This window comes from Rattus norvegicus, chromosome 2 (assembly GCF_036323735.1).
Source record: "Rattus norvegicus strain BN/NHsdMcwi chromosome 2, GRCr8, whole genome shotgun sequence".
Taxonomy (NCBI): domain Eukaryota; kingdom Metazoa; phylum Chordata; class Mammalia; order Rodentia; family Muridae; genus Rattus; species Rattus norvegicus.
The window spans coordinates 180959387-180975177 of NC_086020.1; the positions used below are offsets into that span (position 1 = coordinate 180959387).

At 39.3% G+C, this 15791-nt stretch overlaps 2 protein-coding genes across 2 annotated transcripts; one reads left to right on the forward strand and one right to left on the reverse strand.

Annotated features, from left to right (window-relative positions):
* Positions 1–4172: 4172 nt before the first annotated feature.
* On the forward strand, positions 4173–4784 carry LOC103691634 (late cornified envelope protein 1C-like). Its single transcript, XM_008761272.3, has one exon. It carries the CDS (start codon positions 4177–4179, stop codon positions 4576–4578), a length of 402 nt encoding a protein of 133 aa, XP_008759494.1. The 5' UTR covers positions 4173–4176; the 3' UTR covers positions 4579–4784.
* Positions 4785–11042: 6258 nt separating this feature from the next.
* Positions 11043–12896, reverse strand: LOC134485934 (late cornified envelope protein 1A-like). Its single transcript, XM_063282904.1, has 2 exons — positions 12718–12896; positions 11043–11719 (listed from the first exon to the last, which is right to left on the reverse strand). Exon 2 carries the CDS (start codon positions 11694–11696, stop codon positions 11247–11249), a length of 450 nt encoding a protein of 149 aa, XP_063138974.1. The 5' UTR covers positions 11697–11719; positions 12718–12896; the 3' UTR covers positions 11043–11246.
* Between the last annotated feature and the right edge of the window lie 2895 nt (positions 12897–15791).

A 15791-nucleotide genomic window follows, 5' to 3' on the forward strand; every position in this document is an offset into this window, starting at 1 on the left:
TAGCATGTCAAGTAGAAGGTTATTTTCTTTTAATTTTGAGATTTCAATACAACTCCATCATTGTCCTATTTCCCTTCATCCCTCCAAACACTACCACACACCCCTGCTTGACCGTTTTCAAATTCATTGCCTCTTTTTCTGTGATGTGTATTTCAGACATATAATTGAAACACATTTCTTAATTTAACATTCTTTGTCAGTATGATAATGCTATCTGTAGATATATTTTATATCTAAACATTTTATAGTAAGCAACTTGTTTATGTGTTCTTCCCCAGGAAAGAGTGTTTCTCCTGCTTTCAGCATTGGAGTTGTCTGTAGGCCTTTCAGGAAGGTTAAGACCTCCAGGGATTTCCTCTGTTCACTTTGACATTTTTATTGTTGCTATTGTTTGACTCATGTTTAGGCAGCCATGCTGGTGAGACTACAATATTATTAGGAGACACATTCTCATCGCAAACTCCCTGATGTTCTGACCCTTCCACTTTTTCACTCACTATTCCATAATGGCAGTTAGCCTTAGTCGCTGAGCTTGTTATGCAGATGTTTCTTTTGGAACTGATCCTTGCAGTCTGCATTTTTGAATGGTTGTGGTATTCTTTAATTATCTCTGTTTAGAAAATAAATTCTTTAATTGAGAGTAAGGAGTACACTTTTCTGTGGGGACAGCTATGTCGAGTGCAGTTAAAGTTTATCCTGATGAAGTAAATCGATTGAGATAAGTTTTCCTCCAAGACTTAGAACATCACTAGCCCTTTATAGTTGTCTAGGTTTCAATACCAGGCATGATTTCCCTCTCATTGAGTAGATATTAAGTTTAATTAGAGAGCTATTGGATAACCCCAAGCTTATGCCACAACTGCAACTTTGGGGTTTTTAAGTCCTCCTGCTCCTTGTTATGTCTCATAAGGAACACATGATAACTGCAAACCTCAGACTGTCAACAGCTTAGTAGTCATGATATTCATGTTAGCTTGAGGCTTAAGTCTCCAGAGCTCACATTCAAGTCTTGATTCTAGTTTTCTTCTAGTGCATGCTACTGATACATATTTATGATCATTCAGGTCAGCTGAGGACCTGAATGCTTTTCTGGACAGAGACACAAGTGTGGACTAGCTGATATCTCAGTCAAATGATCCCAGAAGTTCCAAAGTGAGCCAGACATAATTGCTATTGGTGAAATCGGGGATCTTTTCCTAATTTCTCTCAGTAACTAAGCAGTAACCTGAGCAGGAAAGTAAAGTCAACCCAGTTGAAACAGTAAACAACTTCATTCTGTCTCAGAGGTTAGGTTCTTTGGATGATCCAAGTATTTAGGAAAATCTTTTCCTAAGCTTAGACATCAATAAAGATGCTAGTGAGAAGCTTAGACAATAGTAAATGTCTATAAGATGAATGTGTTCAACTATTGACTATAAGAGAAAAACATGAATACTAAGAAAGGTTAAAGAATTCATCTTGACTATATTAAACATCATAGATTAAAAGAAAAAAGGTGGATTCAAGGTGCACTATCAAGGCACCTAAAATGTTTATCATACATTTTAGGGAAAATCATAAAATAAAGACCAGAAAATAACATCAATTACTTAAGAACATATTTGAAAGAAGGTAGAAAACTCTTCAGGTTAAATGGTGCAAAAGGCTCTTTAATAAAGGTCTTTATTTCTCTTGAGTGACATACAGTTCTGGTCAAGTTCTCTATAACCACTTTGGATAGTTATTGTTGGGAGTGCATATGGCCCATAGCTATTTGTCTCCCATGCAGGAGTAAACTGACAATATGTCACAGCGTATGGTCTGCTCCTGTGTTATTTTTAGGTGAACAACATCCTTCTTTCCACATAATGTGAACTGTTTTTATGACTTTCTTTTTACTAATGTGCCATCTGACATCACCAGGAGAGCATACAGTTTCCATGAGAGAGACATGATGGCTTCTGTAGAGATATCCAGCAATATTGAAACATAAAGGACAAGAGTACCATATTCATAAAGATGGATTAGATGTAAATTCATGAAATATTCAATACAAAAATATTTAACAAGACAAATGCAAAAAAAAGACAAAAATAAGGAAACTGGCTCTCCCTGGTAATGATCACTGTTTTGTTATTTAAATTCATATTATATTTGCCAAATCTTGGGTTTCCTTGGGACATTTTCATAGACATTGTTTATATCTCCACCTTTTTTTAAATTATTATTTCCAAACTACTGTGTTATTGTGTGTGTGTGTGTGTGTGTGTGTGTGTGTGTGTGTGTGCGCGCGCGCACCTGCTTGTACCTTTAGAGTTATGAAGAGGGTGTTAGATGCCCTGAAGCAGGAGTTACAGTTGGTTTTGAGCTGTTTCACTTGGATGCTGGGAATCAGTCCAGATCTTCACTATAAGAGCAGAATGAATTCTTCACTGATATGAACCTCTCTTATTTGCTGTGTTTGAAAAGCAGATTACTCACCCCATATTTAGCAGTTTACATACATTTCTGTTGTGAACAATATAAAATGCTCTTCTTTTTCCCCATGAGACATTTTTATCTGTGAATTGAAATTTCATTAATTTGATATATTTCAAAACAGATTCTACTTAATATTCATTGTGATAGTACTGAATATAAATAGATAGAATGGAATGTGTAATGACACAAGCTACATAGACTTTCACAGCCATACCTCCACATAGCTCAGTGCTGAGTCAGATCTATTGTGTAGGGATTTTACTGCTGTGGATGTCTAAAGTTCACACACATAGGTACAACTGTAAAAGTGAATGGATGAAAGCACTCATGCAGAAAACTTCAAGATTTGATTAGCTCAATGTGGGCTACAAGCTGCACATGTCAGAGTAAGAACCATCAGGAAAAAGAAAAAAGGTGATGGGGAAATTGTCAGTTTCTAATACAGATACCCTGTAGGAATGCCAGGTATAAGTACCTAGGAGTTCACCCCTTCCCTTCATGCCTAAGTTATGCTTTAAGAGAGTTGCAGCATGCCTTGGTCTCAAGGAAGAAGGTTAATGATCTGTCACAAAACCATGTGCGTGTCAGGAGGCAGGGCATCCCATCTCCAGCCACAGTCTCACAGGCTGGGACAGAGCACAGGATCAGAATAAAAGGACAGATGGACAGGACATTTCCATCCACTCACTGGCTGAGATACCCACAGATCTGGTGCTACTTCTCATCTTGGTAAGTGTCCACTGGAGGTAAGGGCTGAGACTTTGGAGGGGAGCCAGACTAGAGGTGGACAGGAGACTGGGAAGGATCCGTGGGTCTTGTAGCCATGACATATCATGTTAACATGTGAGAGTTGAGCACTGGCATCTTGAACAAGCACTGGTCACAGTCTCGGTTCTGAGAGCCACTGGAAAGCATTGGGTACTCTGGCTCTGGAGAGCAGTACTGTCAGTGTATGGGACCCCATTGGGTGGGACAATCAAGCACAGAGAAATGTGCATCTGAACAGGTTTCCGGGGGAGAAGGAATGGCTTTTGAAGAAAATGCTTCCCCTCCCTGCCGATGAAAATCTAGAGTCAGGAAAGTCAGCAGGGTCTCATTTTGGCTTTGGGCTCTTTTGGGAAAGAAAAAGAGCCCAGCTTCTGGAATCTGTTCATATATTTTTGCTGATCAATAGGACACCACCATGATGGCATGGACCTTACCACCATTAGCTTGAGCAGGTGGTGATTTGGTTACATCTGAATCCTGACTTCACAACAGGGGCTTGTGATACCAAGGAATGTCTGAACAAATTTTACATATTTTTTTTTGTCAGGGGCTAGGCTAGAAGGTCCTCTGAAATGCTGACTTTAAACTAAAATCAACCTCAAGTATGCTTGTTTTTCCTTCACAACTAGTTACCTCTGAAGTAGCACATATACTGGCATATGTACAAGGACTAAGAATAGCAGATCTTTTTAAATGTCACTAAATGTTTATTTACTGCTACTGGAGTCCAAAAAAATAAACAATATGCCATCTGCTTGGGGTTCTGATGTTTAATGACATGAAGGACAGGATGGGAAAGCCTGAGAATATTATAAATAAAATGATTATAGGTGGTGTTTCTGTGAACATCAGGAATCCTTATGAGGGGTCAGCATTGGTCAGATGACCAATGTCTAGTGTCTAACAAGTATGTGACTCTCTCACAGCTCCTGAACAACTACAACTGAGATGTCCTGCCAGCAGAACCAGCAGCAGTGCCAGCCCCCTCCCAAGTGCACCCCCAAGTGCCCTCCCAAGTGCCAGACCCCAAAGTGCCCTCCAAAATGTCCCCCTAAATGTCCTCCCAAGTGCCCGCCTGTGTCTTCTTGCTGTAGCCTGGGCTCTGGGGGCTGCTGCAGCTCTGGTGGCTGCTGTGGCTCCAGCTCTGGTGGCTGCTGCAGCTCTGGGGGTGGAGGCTGCTGCCTGAGCCACCACAGACCCCGCAGATCTCTCCGTTGCCATCGCCACAGCTCTGGATGCTGTAGCAGTGGTGGCAGCAGTGGCTGCTGTGGCAGCAGTGGTGGCAGCAATGGCTGCTGTGGCAGCAGTAGCTGCTGTGGCAGTAGCCAGCAGTCTGGGGACTGCTGCTGACCTCAGTGAGGAAGACTCTAGAAAAGCGGTGCCGAAGGAACACATGCTCAGAAGACTTAGTAATGATGCTCTTTTTTTCCCCCTATTTTCCTCCTTGCCTTGCCCTCTGAGATGCTGAAATCCCCAGGGAATGCTCTGCATTCTACTTTGGAGAGGACAATGTCTCTTTTCATCTTTGTTACCAATTAAAGAAGCCTTGAAAAACATTCCCGAAAAGACTCTTGTTCTTTTGTTTGTGTTTGTTTGTTTGTTTGTTTGTTTGTTTTAGTATCATCCTGATTCCTATACCACTGTCATCTTTTCTTTCAGAAAGTGGCTCTCCGAGCTATTGTCCTCTTTTGTACGTGTACCTACTTCCTATGACTTATACCTACTGCTCCGCCTTATCTGTAAGAACGTTCTTGATCTTTTTAACATAAAGCTGATGTAAGAACTTAGAAAAGGCAATCACTCCTCACAATTATAAAACCTGAATACAGATTCAACTCAAGGGATTTGAAGCCAAATGTCCACTCTTAGACACTTATTAGAAGGACTGTGACACAGCAGTCAAGTTCAATGAGGATAATCAGCACAGCGGTCTTATATTTCTCTGTCCACTTTATGTTTTTGTTGCTTTCTTGTAAACACAGTTGTGACCTAGAAATGTAGAGACTTACATTTCTTTCTCATCACATATGTTGTTGCTATAACTGATCTGTTGTAATGTGGGAACCCCTGTATAGCTGACTATTGGCAATGGTCTCATTCTTTCTCCTAAATTAGTGGCTGCAGAAATTCTGATAAACATCGAGTTCATTAGTAGAGAGTGAAATGTTTGGCAATCTTTTCATAAACCAGCTCCCTACCTTCCTGTTTTAATTTAATACATATATCTACAGTAGTACTAAGACAAATTTGTCTTTGATCTTGTGGTTTTCTTCCGATCTCTAACTCTGTCCACCGTAATTACTAGAAAAGAGAACTTGTCATCATTATTCCCTCTGTCATTTCCATAAGATTGTCCCTAAAGTGCACTCACTCACACTGTCAAATCCCCAGTGTCAATTTTATATACATATGTGTAAGTCTAACTGTATGTGAAAATGCCCCTATAATACTTATTCACAGTGCTATGTATAATTTAAGCAAAAATTCATTAATTTAAATGAAAATTAAATTATTCTTGCATAATATTTAGAGTTGTATGCCACAAACAGAAATTTTCCCACTGTAAATACTGTTGAAAGTTCACCACTTGCAATTTGAACAATTCGTGTGTGTGTGTGTGTGTGTGTGTGTGTGTGTGTGTGTGTGTGTGTGTTATATAAATACCATAGCTCAGCTTCCTTCCTGGGAGCCACTGAGGACAACCAGGTGAGATACCCATTCCCCAAAACCCTGCCTACTGAGACCCCAGCAATCCTAGCCGAGAGGTCTGCTCTGTGCCCACTGCTTTCCATTTTGCAGTCCACACCTCTAACAGCAGTCTTGGATCTGCACATTTCTACCCAGGCCACAGATGAGCTTGACCCCCACCACCACCGGGGAAGCCTGAAGCCACCTGTAGCAACCAGGAAAACCAATGCTGCGTGCTTCCCTAGAGGCCTGCTTACACTCAAGAAAACCATTGGCCTGTATCCAGTAGGAACTACCAGCTTTACTGGCAGTCTTACAGGCCTGCTACCACCACCTACTACCAGACCAGCCAATACCAGACATAACCAGATGGGTAAAGGCCAGGAAAAAAGCAGATTCACAAAAGCCAGGGCAACATGGCACCATCAGAACCCAGCTCTCCTACCACAGCAAGCCCTAGATATCCTAACATACTTGAAGGGCAAGACACTGTCCTTAGATCTCATTTTAAGAAGATGATAAAGACCTTTAAAGAATAAATAAATAAATCTGTTAAAATATAGGAAACTACAATCAAAAGGTCTTTCAAGAGAAAATGAATAAATATAAAGAAATATAGTAAAATAAAATCAAATGATTAAAGGAAATAAATAAGATTATATGAGACCTGAAAAGGAAATAAAAGCAATAGAGATAACACAAATGGAGACAACCCAGGAGATAGAAAACCTAGGAAAGAGAAGAGGAACTACAGAAGCAAACATTGCCAACACAGCTTCCACGAGTGTTGATGGTTGCTGTGGATATAAGGCTTGTTTGTATAATAATGTACATATTTTATATTCCTCCTTTAAGGAATGTCCTTCCTGTTGGTGTTAAAGACTCCATGATAATAAGACAGCAGTAGTCAAAGAGGTGAAGTTATGGCTAATGTCTCAACAAAATAGTATATCCTGGGACCTTCAGGATAGCCCATAATGCTGTGGAAAATATCTCTAAAAACATGAGTTCAAAAATGAATAATTTCTCAAGTATAAAAAAAATAAGAATGCATATGAATTATATGAGGGGCTTCACAAAGATAAAGAAACAAAGGTAGCTGCATTAATGAGCTAACTTGTCAGAAAGACAGAAAAGCAGGCAGATACAAAAGCAGAAAGATTCCTGAGTTCAAACTCAGGCTGAAACACAGAAAGGTTAAACCCATGAGTGGTAGAAATGATAATTTCAGGACAGGGTCCCACCAGCTAGCTTATCATCTATGTTTAGCAGAGATAGACAGATTTCTGAATTCATTTGCAATGTTAAAAGAAAATGTGTGCTTGCTGCCTAAGAATTAAGGGGCTAGGGACAAGGGACACAGATTCACAGGATAATCAAAAGGAAACCTGAAGTAAATGACTGGATTCATATGTAAAATAAAAGATTGGGCTTATGATTTGCAGGAGATGAGTTATCCAGAGAATTATTTTTTTAGAATAGCAAAAGACAACCACTTGGAGAACTGTCTCAAGTAGAGCATAGAGACAGCTGTTGGAAAAACATGATCATCTCACCAGATGCTAAAAAAGCCTTTAAGAAAATTTAACACCATTCCATTTTTTTTTTTTTTGGTTCTTTTTTTTGGGAGCCGGGGACCGAACCCAGGGCCTTGCGCTTCCTAGGTAAGCGCTCTACCACTGAGCTAAATCCCCAGCCCCAACACCATTCCATTTTTAAAGTCTTGTAAAGATCAAGGATACAAGGTGTATTTCCAGACATAGTAAAGGCAATATGTAGCAGGTTAATAGCCAGCACCAAATTAAATAGAGAAAAAATTAAAGCAATTCCACTAATATCAAAGACAAGATGGGGCTATCCACTGACTTTATCTACTCAGCATAGTACTTCAAGTTATAGCTAGATCAGTAACATAATTAAAGGAGATCAAGGTGATATAAATTGGAAAGAAATAATTCAAAATCTCACTATTTACAGATGATATGATAGTATATATAGCTAACCTGAAAATTCTACCAGATAATTCTTACACCTTATAAATGCCTTTAGCAAAGTGGCTGGAATAAAAAAATCAGTGGCCCTCTTCAATACAAACTATAAACAGGCTGAGAACGAAATTAGAGAAACAACACCCTTTACAAAAGCCACAAATAATATAACATATCTTGGTATAACTCTACCTAAACAAATAAAATACCTGTATGACAAAAACTTCAAATCTTTGTAGATCAAAATTGAAGTAGATATTAAATGAAAGTTTCTCATGCTCATAGATCAGTAACATTAACATATTATAAATGACCATCATATCAAAAGCAATCTAAAGATTCAATGCAATTTCCCTTAGAACTCTTTACAGACCTTGAAAGAGCAATTCTAAATTGCATATGAAAAAGAAAAAACTTGGATAACTAAAACAATCCTGTGAAATAAAAGAACTTCTGGTAGTATCACTGCGCCAATTCAAGTTATGCTATAGAGCAATATTATTAAAAAGCATAGTATTTGTATAGTGATAGACAAGTTGATCAATGGAATTGAGTCAAAGACCCTGAAATAAACCCACTCACCTATAAACACTTGATTTTTGACAAAGAATCCAAAACCATACAATGGAAAAGGGAGGATGTCATTAAAAAACTGTTCTTGCTTAACTTGATATATACATGTAGGATAATGCAAATAGATCAGTGTGTATCACCCACAAAACTCAAGTATGAGTGAATCAAAGACTTCTACATAAAATCAGACACATTAAACAAATAGAAGTGATAATGGGAACCTTCCTTGAACTCACTGGTAGAGGAGACGGCCTCCTGAACAGCTTCCCATAGATCAGGCACAAAGACCAACAATTAATAAACGAGACTTCATGAAACTAAAAAGCTTTTGCAAGACTGAGGACACCATCAGTAGAACAAAACCACAGCCTTCAGAATGGTACAAAGTCTTCACCAATCCTCCATCCAATAGAGGGCTAAGAACCAAAATATGTAAAGACTAAGTCAATACCAATAATCCAAATAGAGCTTAAAAGGGATTCTCAATAGAGAAATCTCAAATGGCTGAGACTCACTTGAAGAAATGTTCAAATCCTTAGTCATCAAGGAAGTGTAAATGGAAATGACTGAGATTGCATCTTACGCCTATAAGAATGGCTAACGACAAAAACTCAAGTGACAGCACACGCTGGTGAGGATGTGGAGCAATGGCAACCCTCCTCCATTGCTACTGGGAATGCCAACTTGTAAAACCACTTTTAAAATTAATTTGGTTGTTTCTCATAAAATTGGAAATAGTTCTACCCTAAGACCCAGTTATATCGCTTTTGGGAAGATACCCAAAAATGCCCCACTATACTACAAGGACACTTGCTCAACTATATTCATAGCAGGCTTATTAGTAATACCCAGAAAGTGGAAACAATGTAGATGGCCCTTAACAATGAATAAAGAAAATGTGCTACATCTACACAATGGAATGTTATTCCACTATTAAAAACAAAGACATTATGAATTTTTCAGGAAAATGTACAGAATTAGAAAATATCTTCCTGGGTAAGGTAACTCTGACCCAGAAAAACATACATGATATGCATTCACTTATAAGTGGGCATTAGTCATAAAATACAGGATAACCATGCTAAAATCCACAGACCCAAAAAACCTAAGTAATAGAGAGGATGAGTGAATCTCGCTTAGAAAGGGAAATAAAATATCAGAGGTAGATGAAGGAAGGGACCTGAGTTGGCAGGGTCAAGGAAAGAGAATGGGAATGGGGATAAACTATGGGAAGAGCATATAGAGAGAGGGCTAGAAGAGAGAATAGAAATAGGTGGGGGAACTTCAGGAACTACCCGGAGACCTGGGACTAGGGAGAGTCCCAGGGTATATGGGGGTGACCCTTACTGAGACTCCTAGCAGCTGGGAATATGAAAACTGAAGTAGCCATCCCTGTAGCCAGGGTAGACTTTCAATATAAGAAAAGAGACATAAACCCACCCAGAAGACTTTTAACCCAATATTTGTTTTCAATGCATATGTTACATGCATATAAAGAGAGATACATACATATACATGTAGATAGACTCATAAATGAAAGACAGATAAAGAGATGGAGGTATGACCTATAGTTAATCCTGTTAATTTTGAGGAAAGTGTTTTTCATATTCATATACATCCCAAACAATGCACAGAGGTACCAATTTCTCTGCATACTCCTCACGAGATGTCACTCTGTGTTGTGTTCATTGTCGCCACCCTCTTGGCTCTGAAGTTATAAGTTATATGGATTTTATTTGCCTAATAGTCATATTGAGCAACTTGACCTGTGTTTATGGGACAGTGTCTCTCTATTATTTTTAACATATGTATATGGAGTCTTTTCTGAGTTTTAAATCAGATTGTTCATTTATATGTTGATAAGTTGAAAGTGTTTATTACACAATGAATAATCTCTTGCTGTCAGATATACTGATACCAAAGATTGTCTTTTTGATGTATGGGCTTTGTTCAGTCATTCATAGAAAAATTTACCATTAATGTAGTTCATGCAATCTACTTTCAGTTTTGGTACTGTGCTATAATTTCACAGAAGTAGAAAATTCCAGTATTTCAAAGTTTTGCCATTATATGTTCTTCTAATAATTATTTTTGCCTTCATTCTTTTTTTTTATTAACTTGAGTATTTCTTATATACATTTCGAGCCTTCATTCTTATTGTTAGGTCCTTTCTTTGTTGCATAAGGGGCACTGGGCCTGTCTACATTTTAAGACAATGAAGAGCACCTGATATTGATCAGTTCTTGATTCATGTGAGATGTTAGAATACCACAGCACTTACTTTTAAAATACGTACTTTTTAGTTAGTAGTTAGGGACACCAGAGAAAACACCTACATAGCCAAAAAAGTAAACTAGCCTAAGCTGAACATGACAGTTGGATTGGCCTCATTTGTGCACAGTAAAGGATGACAGACACTTTATTACCTATACTCTGTGGAGCAATCTATACACTGACTATATGACTCACCCAACTAATATCAGCTTCTATTCAATTCAAGGCACTACTGATCCCCAGATGTTAAAACTAATATGTGACAGCGGTCCTGGCCAAGATAAACAAGAGTTTTGGTAGACTCAATAAACAAGACTTTATTTTCACAAAATACTGAAGAAGAAAGATTAGGTCACTGGGACAATTTCATAACCTGATACAGAATTTCAGCAGTTCACAGACAAGGACATGAAGAACACAAGAACAGAAAGCATTGGCTGGTCTTCTAAACATGGCTTCCTCTGCATAGCATGTTTGAGATCTTCATGGCACTGGTCAGCAGCAGCCCCCAGACTGTTGGTTACTGCCACTGCTGCCACAGCAGCTACTGCTGCCACCACTGCTGCCACAGCATCCACTGCTGCCACCACTGCTGCCACAGCAGCCACTGCTGCCACCACTGCTGCCACAGCAGCCGCTGCTACTGCCACAGCAGCCACTGCTGCCACCACTGCTACAGCATCCAGAGCTGTGGCGATGGCGACGGAGAGATCTGCGAGGTCTGTGGTGGCTCAGGCAACAGCCTCCACCCCCAGAGCTGCAGCAGCCACCAGAACTGGAGCCACAGCAGCTACCAGAGCTGCAGCAGGAAGACACAGGGGGGCACTTGGGAGGACACTTTGGGGGGCACTTTGGGGGACACTTAGGGGTCTGACACTTGGGAGGGCATTTTGGGGTACACTTGGGAGGGGGCTGGCACTGCTGTTGGCTCTGCTGGCAGGACATCTCAACTGATGAGTGCTCCGGAGCTGTAGGAGAGTCAAGAAGTCAGAACCATGACTGTCCAGTCACCGTACCCTGCATGCTTAGCATCTATGATAATCATAGAAACACCATCTCTAGTAATTTCAGTTCTAATGCACTCATCCTCTCACATCCTCATCATCATGTCTTGGTAACATCAAAAACTCATTTAGGTCAGGTAAGAACTGGCATGTGCCAGCAGAGAATGACAAGCTAATGTTCTCTTGAAAGGCTCAGAACCACAAACTTAAATGTGGCAGAGAAAACCATTCCAAACTTGTCTTCAGACTAAAGACAAGATTAAAGCATCACTTCCAGAAAAAAAATTATTTTACAACAAAGTCCAATCATTCTCTTTCATAACTTCCAAGCTGATTTTACTATGTAAGTCACTACTGTAAAGGATTTGGGTCTATTGGATTGGTAAAGTGATTCCCTCAATGAAATGTCTGAAAGATCCGTGTTTCCTAGACTAGGACCATGAATCCCTGCCACTCTTCTCTGTAAAGCCTTCCCATATTCTAAATTCACCACCTGCTCTACAGGATAGCACCACCATGGTAAGGCTGGTAGTATTCCGGTCATGTCTGGAAGTGTGTGAATAATCCCAGACTTTCTCTGGGTTTTTCAAGTTCAAAGAAACATCTACTACCCTATTCTGCCTCCCTCTGTTGCTTCCTTTACATTCGGGATCAAGGATGAATTGAAAAGTAACCCTTTGAAGCTTGTTTAAGGTGAATGACCAGCTGTGCTTCAGAGTCCCCATTATGACAGATTGACTCTAAAGAGAAGCTTGTTATCTGCAGAGCCCTCTGTTATATGGACCCTGTCTACTCATGCCTCACATTGCTGTGAAAGTGCCCTTTTACCCATCATTCTTGTCTACCCTATATCTTCTGTAAGAATAAACTGAAGGCTCTGTGGCCCTACTAGTCTTTCCACCATCTCTCATCTCAGCTTCCCTTTGGTACAAGCCCTGCTATTGCCCCCAGGGGACACTTACCAAGATGACAGGTACTTCAAGATCTGTGAACACCTCAGGAGAAGTATGGCAGTATCTTGTCCCTCAGCCCTTTTATGCTGATCCTGGGCTCTGTCCTGACCTGTGAGACAGTGGCTGAGCATGAATGGCCCTGTATCCTGACACCCACATTGTCTTATGACTGGTGATGATGAAATATTCTTCACTAGGTTTGCCCCATTGGTTCAAGGATGCTTAAGCCTGGACTGTGGTTTAGGCAAGGTGTGAGGAGGAAATAGATTCATGTCATCCTCAATTTCACATACTTAAAGGGTATCAACCTTAGGAACTAATCATTTCTCAGTATATCTCATTTACTACCTATAGCATGAGACTGCAGTATTCAAGCCAGTAACTCACATAGCTATCTACACTACTATGCCAAATCATATGGCTGCATCATATGACTAGACATCTACAGAGGCAAAATCTAGGATGAAAGACCTGGGCCTTGTAGGCGGCCAGCTAAGGCTGTGTTTTGAAATATTTTGGGCCTTCATATTTCCCCTTTTAACTGTACTATTGAAGTGTTAATGAAAATTAGCTGAGCACTATTAAAGTTAGTGAAGTATTAAAAATAATAACAGATCCTATGAGAGAAAATGAATTATGTCAGATTCTTAATAGATGTTTCCTTTGGCTTTCTGAATAAATAGAGATGAAACTCTTCTTTAAGAAAAATAATTGAGAAAAAAGAAAAAAGAAAAAAAGAAAATAATTGAAAAGCTGAAGAGACAGTTCAGTGGGTAAAATACTTGATGTGCAATTTGGATCTCTAGAAATGACAAAACATCAGATGCACAGAACATGCCTATAATCCAAGTGGAATGGTATAGATACTGGGTGATTTCAGAAGATCTAAGACTAGTTAGGTTGAATTGCCTGAAATAGGGAGCTTTGGGTTCTATGAGAAACCATGTCTCAAATAAAAAGATGCAGAAGAGAACAAGACTATACATCCTGACATAACTCCTGTCATCCTCATGTACCTGCCTCAGACATGCACCCATCAGGTACATGCTCACTCACTGTACACCAGACAGGTGCACACAAAAAATAAAATAACAATTGTAGCTATGTCCTCAGTAGTTATACTTCTTATGTATGAACATTTTATGAGAACACCATGTCTGTAAAATTAATATATACTACTAATAATTAAAAGACAACATTTCCTTCTGGAAAAAAAAAGAGTTTCAGTTGTCAGATGGATTTACATTTTTTAGGAGGACTGCTTCATGAATTTTGTATCGTCCTGCCCATAGGCTATGAATGTCCCCTCTATTCCTCTGAGCAAGCATGCTGCAGAAGGGAACCCATCTCTTTGTTTTTACAGATGTAAGTTGTAGCTTTATGTTTTGTTTGTATCTGTGTGAAAATGTGGATATGCATGCAAATATCAGTAGATGCTGGAAAAGGTTGTCAGATCCACTGGGGCTAGAGTTCCAAGCTGTTACGGTGTTAGGATTCAAACCCTGGTCCTAGCACTCTTAACCACTGCACCATCTCTCCATCTCTCATATGCTTGTTTTCAAATGCCAATTTCTGGATTAGGGTGGCATGGTAGTATAAGAAGTGAGAAAATAGTAAAACGAATAGAACACACATCTTTGTTGTCTGTACTAGTGTGAGGTTTGCGGTTTAGGGCTTCATATAGATGGAGGGGATGATGTACACAGATGATAAGAGAAGAGAGAAAATTCTGTGGCAGATTGCAGGCATATTTATTTATCCGTGTGAGGCAAATGAGACACATCCTTCCATGACCTGGTCAAGAGCAAGAATTCTTACTAATGGGATGGTTTTGACCTGTTGTTTTTAGGCCTCTATAATGTCTTTTCCCCCTGCCTCCCATTTTTTTGTTCTGTTGTATAAGTTGCTTATAGAAGGAGGGATTGGATTTAGTCAATTTTAGCATTTCAATGAAAATAGTTAAGATATAGTCCAGTACAAGAGAGTTGTAGAGTCACGCTGTGTTGTTCCCTAAAACTGAACAAACTCAGGGAGATTGTAAACACAAGCTAGAATGAGTCAGGTAAAGCAAAAGATCTTTGGAAATAAAGGACTAAGATGTTGGAACAATGTTCAAGGCACATGAGCATGATAAGCATCAAGAAAATGTGAGACGTATGACTCCGTATATCTTTCTTTTTGTCTTTCTGTCATCGGGCAACTATCTCTTGGCTTATATTTATTAATCTAGTTATCTATGCATCTCTTCATATCTACTTTTTTTTCAGAGACTGTTAAGTACAAGTGACAGGACTCTTCTCAGAAAATACCCACACCAGATTATTTGAATATCTATTCTATTCTAGTACATGTTCAAATAAACTACTCTTTGTAGTATTACATGTCTGAGGTATAGTAGGGACTTCAAACAGTTTAAAGGAGCTTTGGCCTTTTGCTTTATGTGTACATTGGATATTTTTCACTTTCCCTAAGAAATTATCGCAATTGGATCACTTTATTTTCTATACTTTGTAATAAATCTATTTTCCCGCAACACATGCTGTGCACTTTGCCCTGTTAGGTGCATTCGCATCAGTCCTTCTGATTTTTTTTTTCATTATCCATATGGCTACAATAAAGATAGGACTACCATCCTGGCCTTTGTATTTTATTTTCATTAATTCACAGAATGCTTTGTATGTTGATTATTTTAAGACTCTTAAATCCTCTCTAACATTACCAGAACATTTCATAATATTAATAGCTATTCCTAATGACTCATGTCACCTAATAATGACTTGCACTCTGTGATTCCTAGTGTGAGGCATTGGGACAACATCACTAAAATTCTGCCACCATCTCACCAGCTGTGATATCTGTTCTTCTGGTCAGGTTGTTTCAAAGAGCTTAGTAACATGGGGAGGTCAGGAATTGATTTCTGGATTCAGGGGAAGGTCTGCTCAACTCAACTTCCAATTTTGAGGATGACGATGGACTGAAATACCAGCTGGTCCACACCTCTGTCAGTGTGCAGGACAACACCCAAGTCTTCAGATGACCTGCATAAGTAATACATGAACACCCAGCTTGATACAGGTAACTGG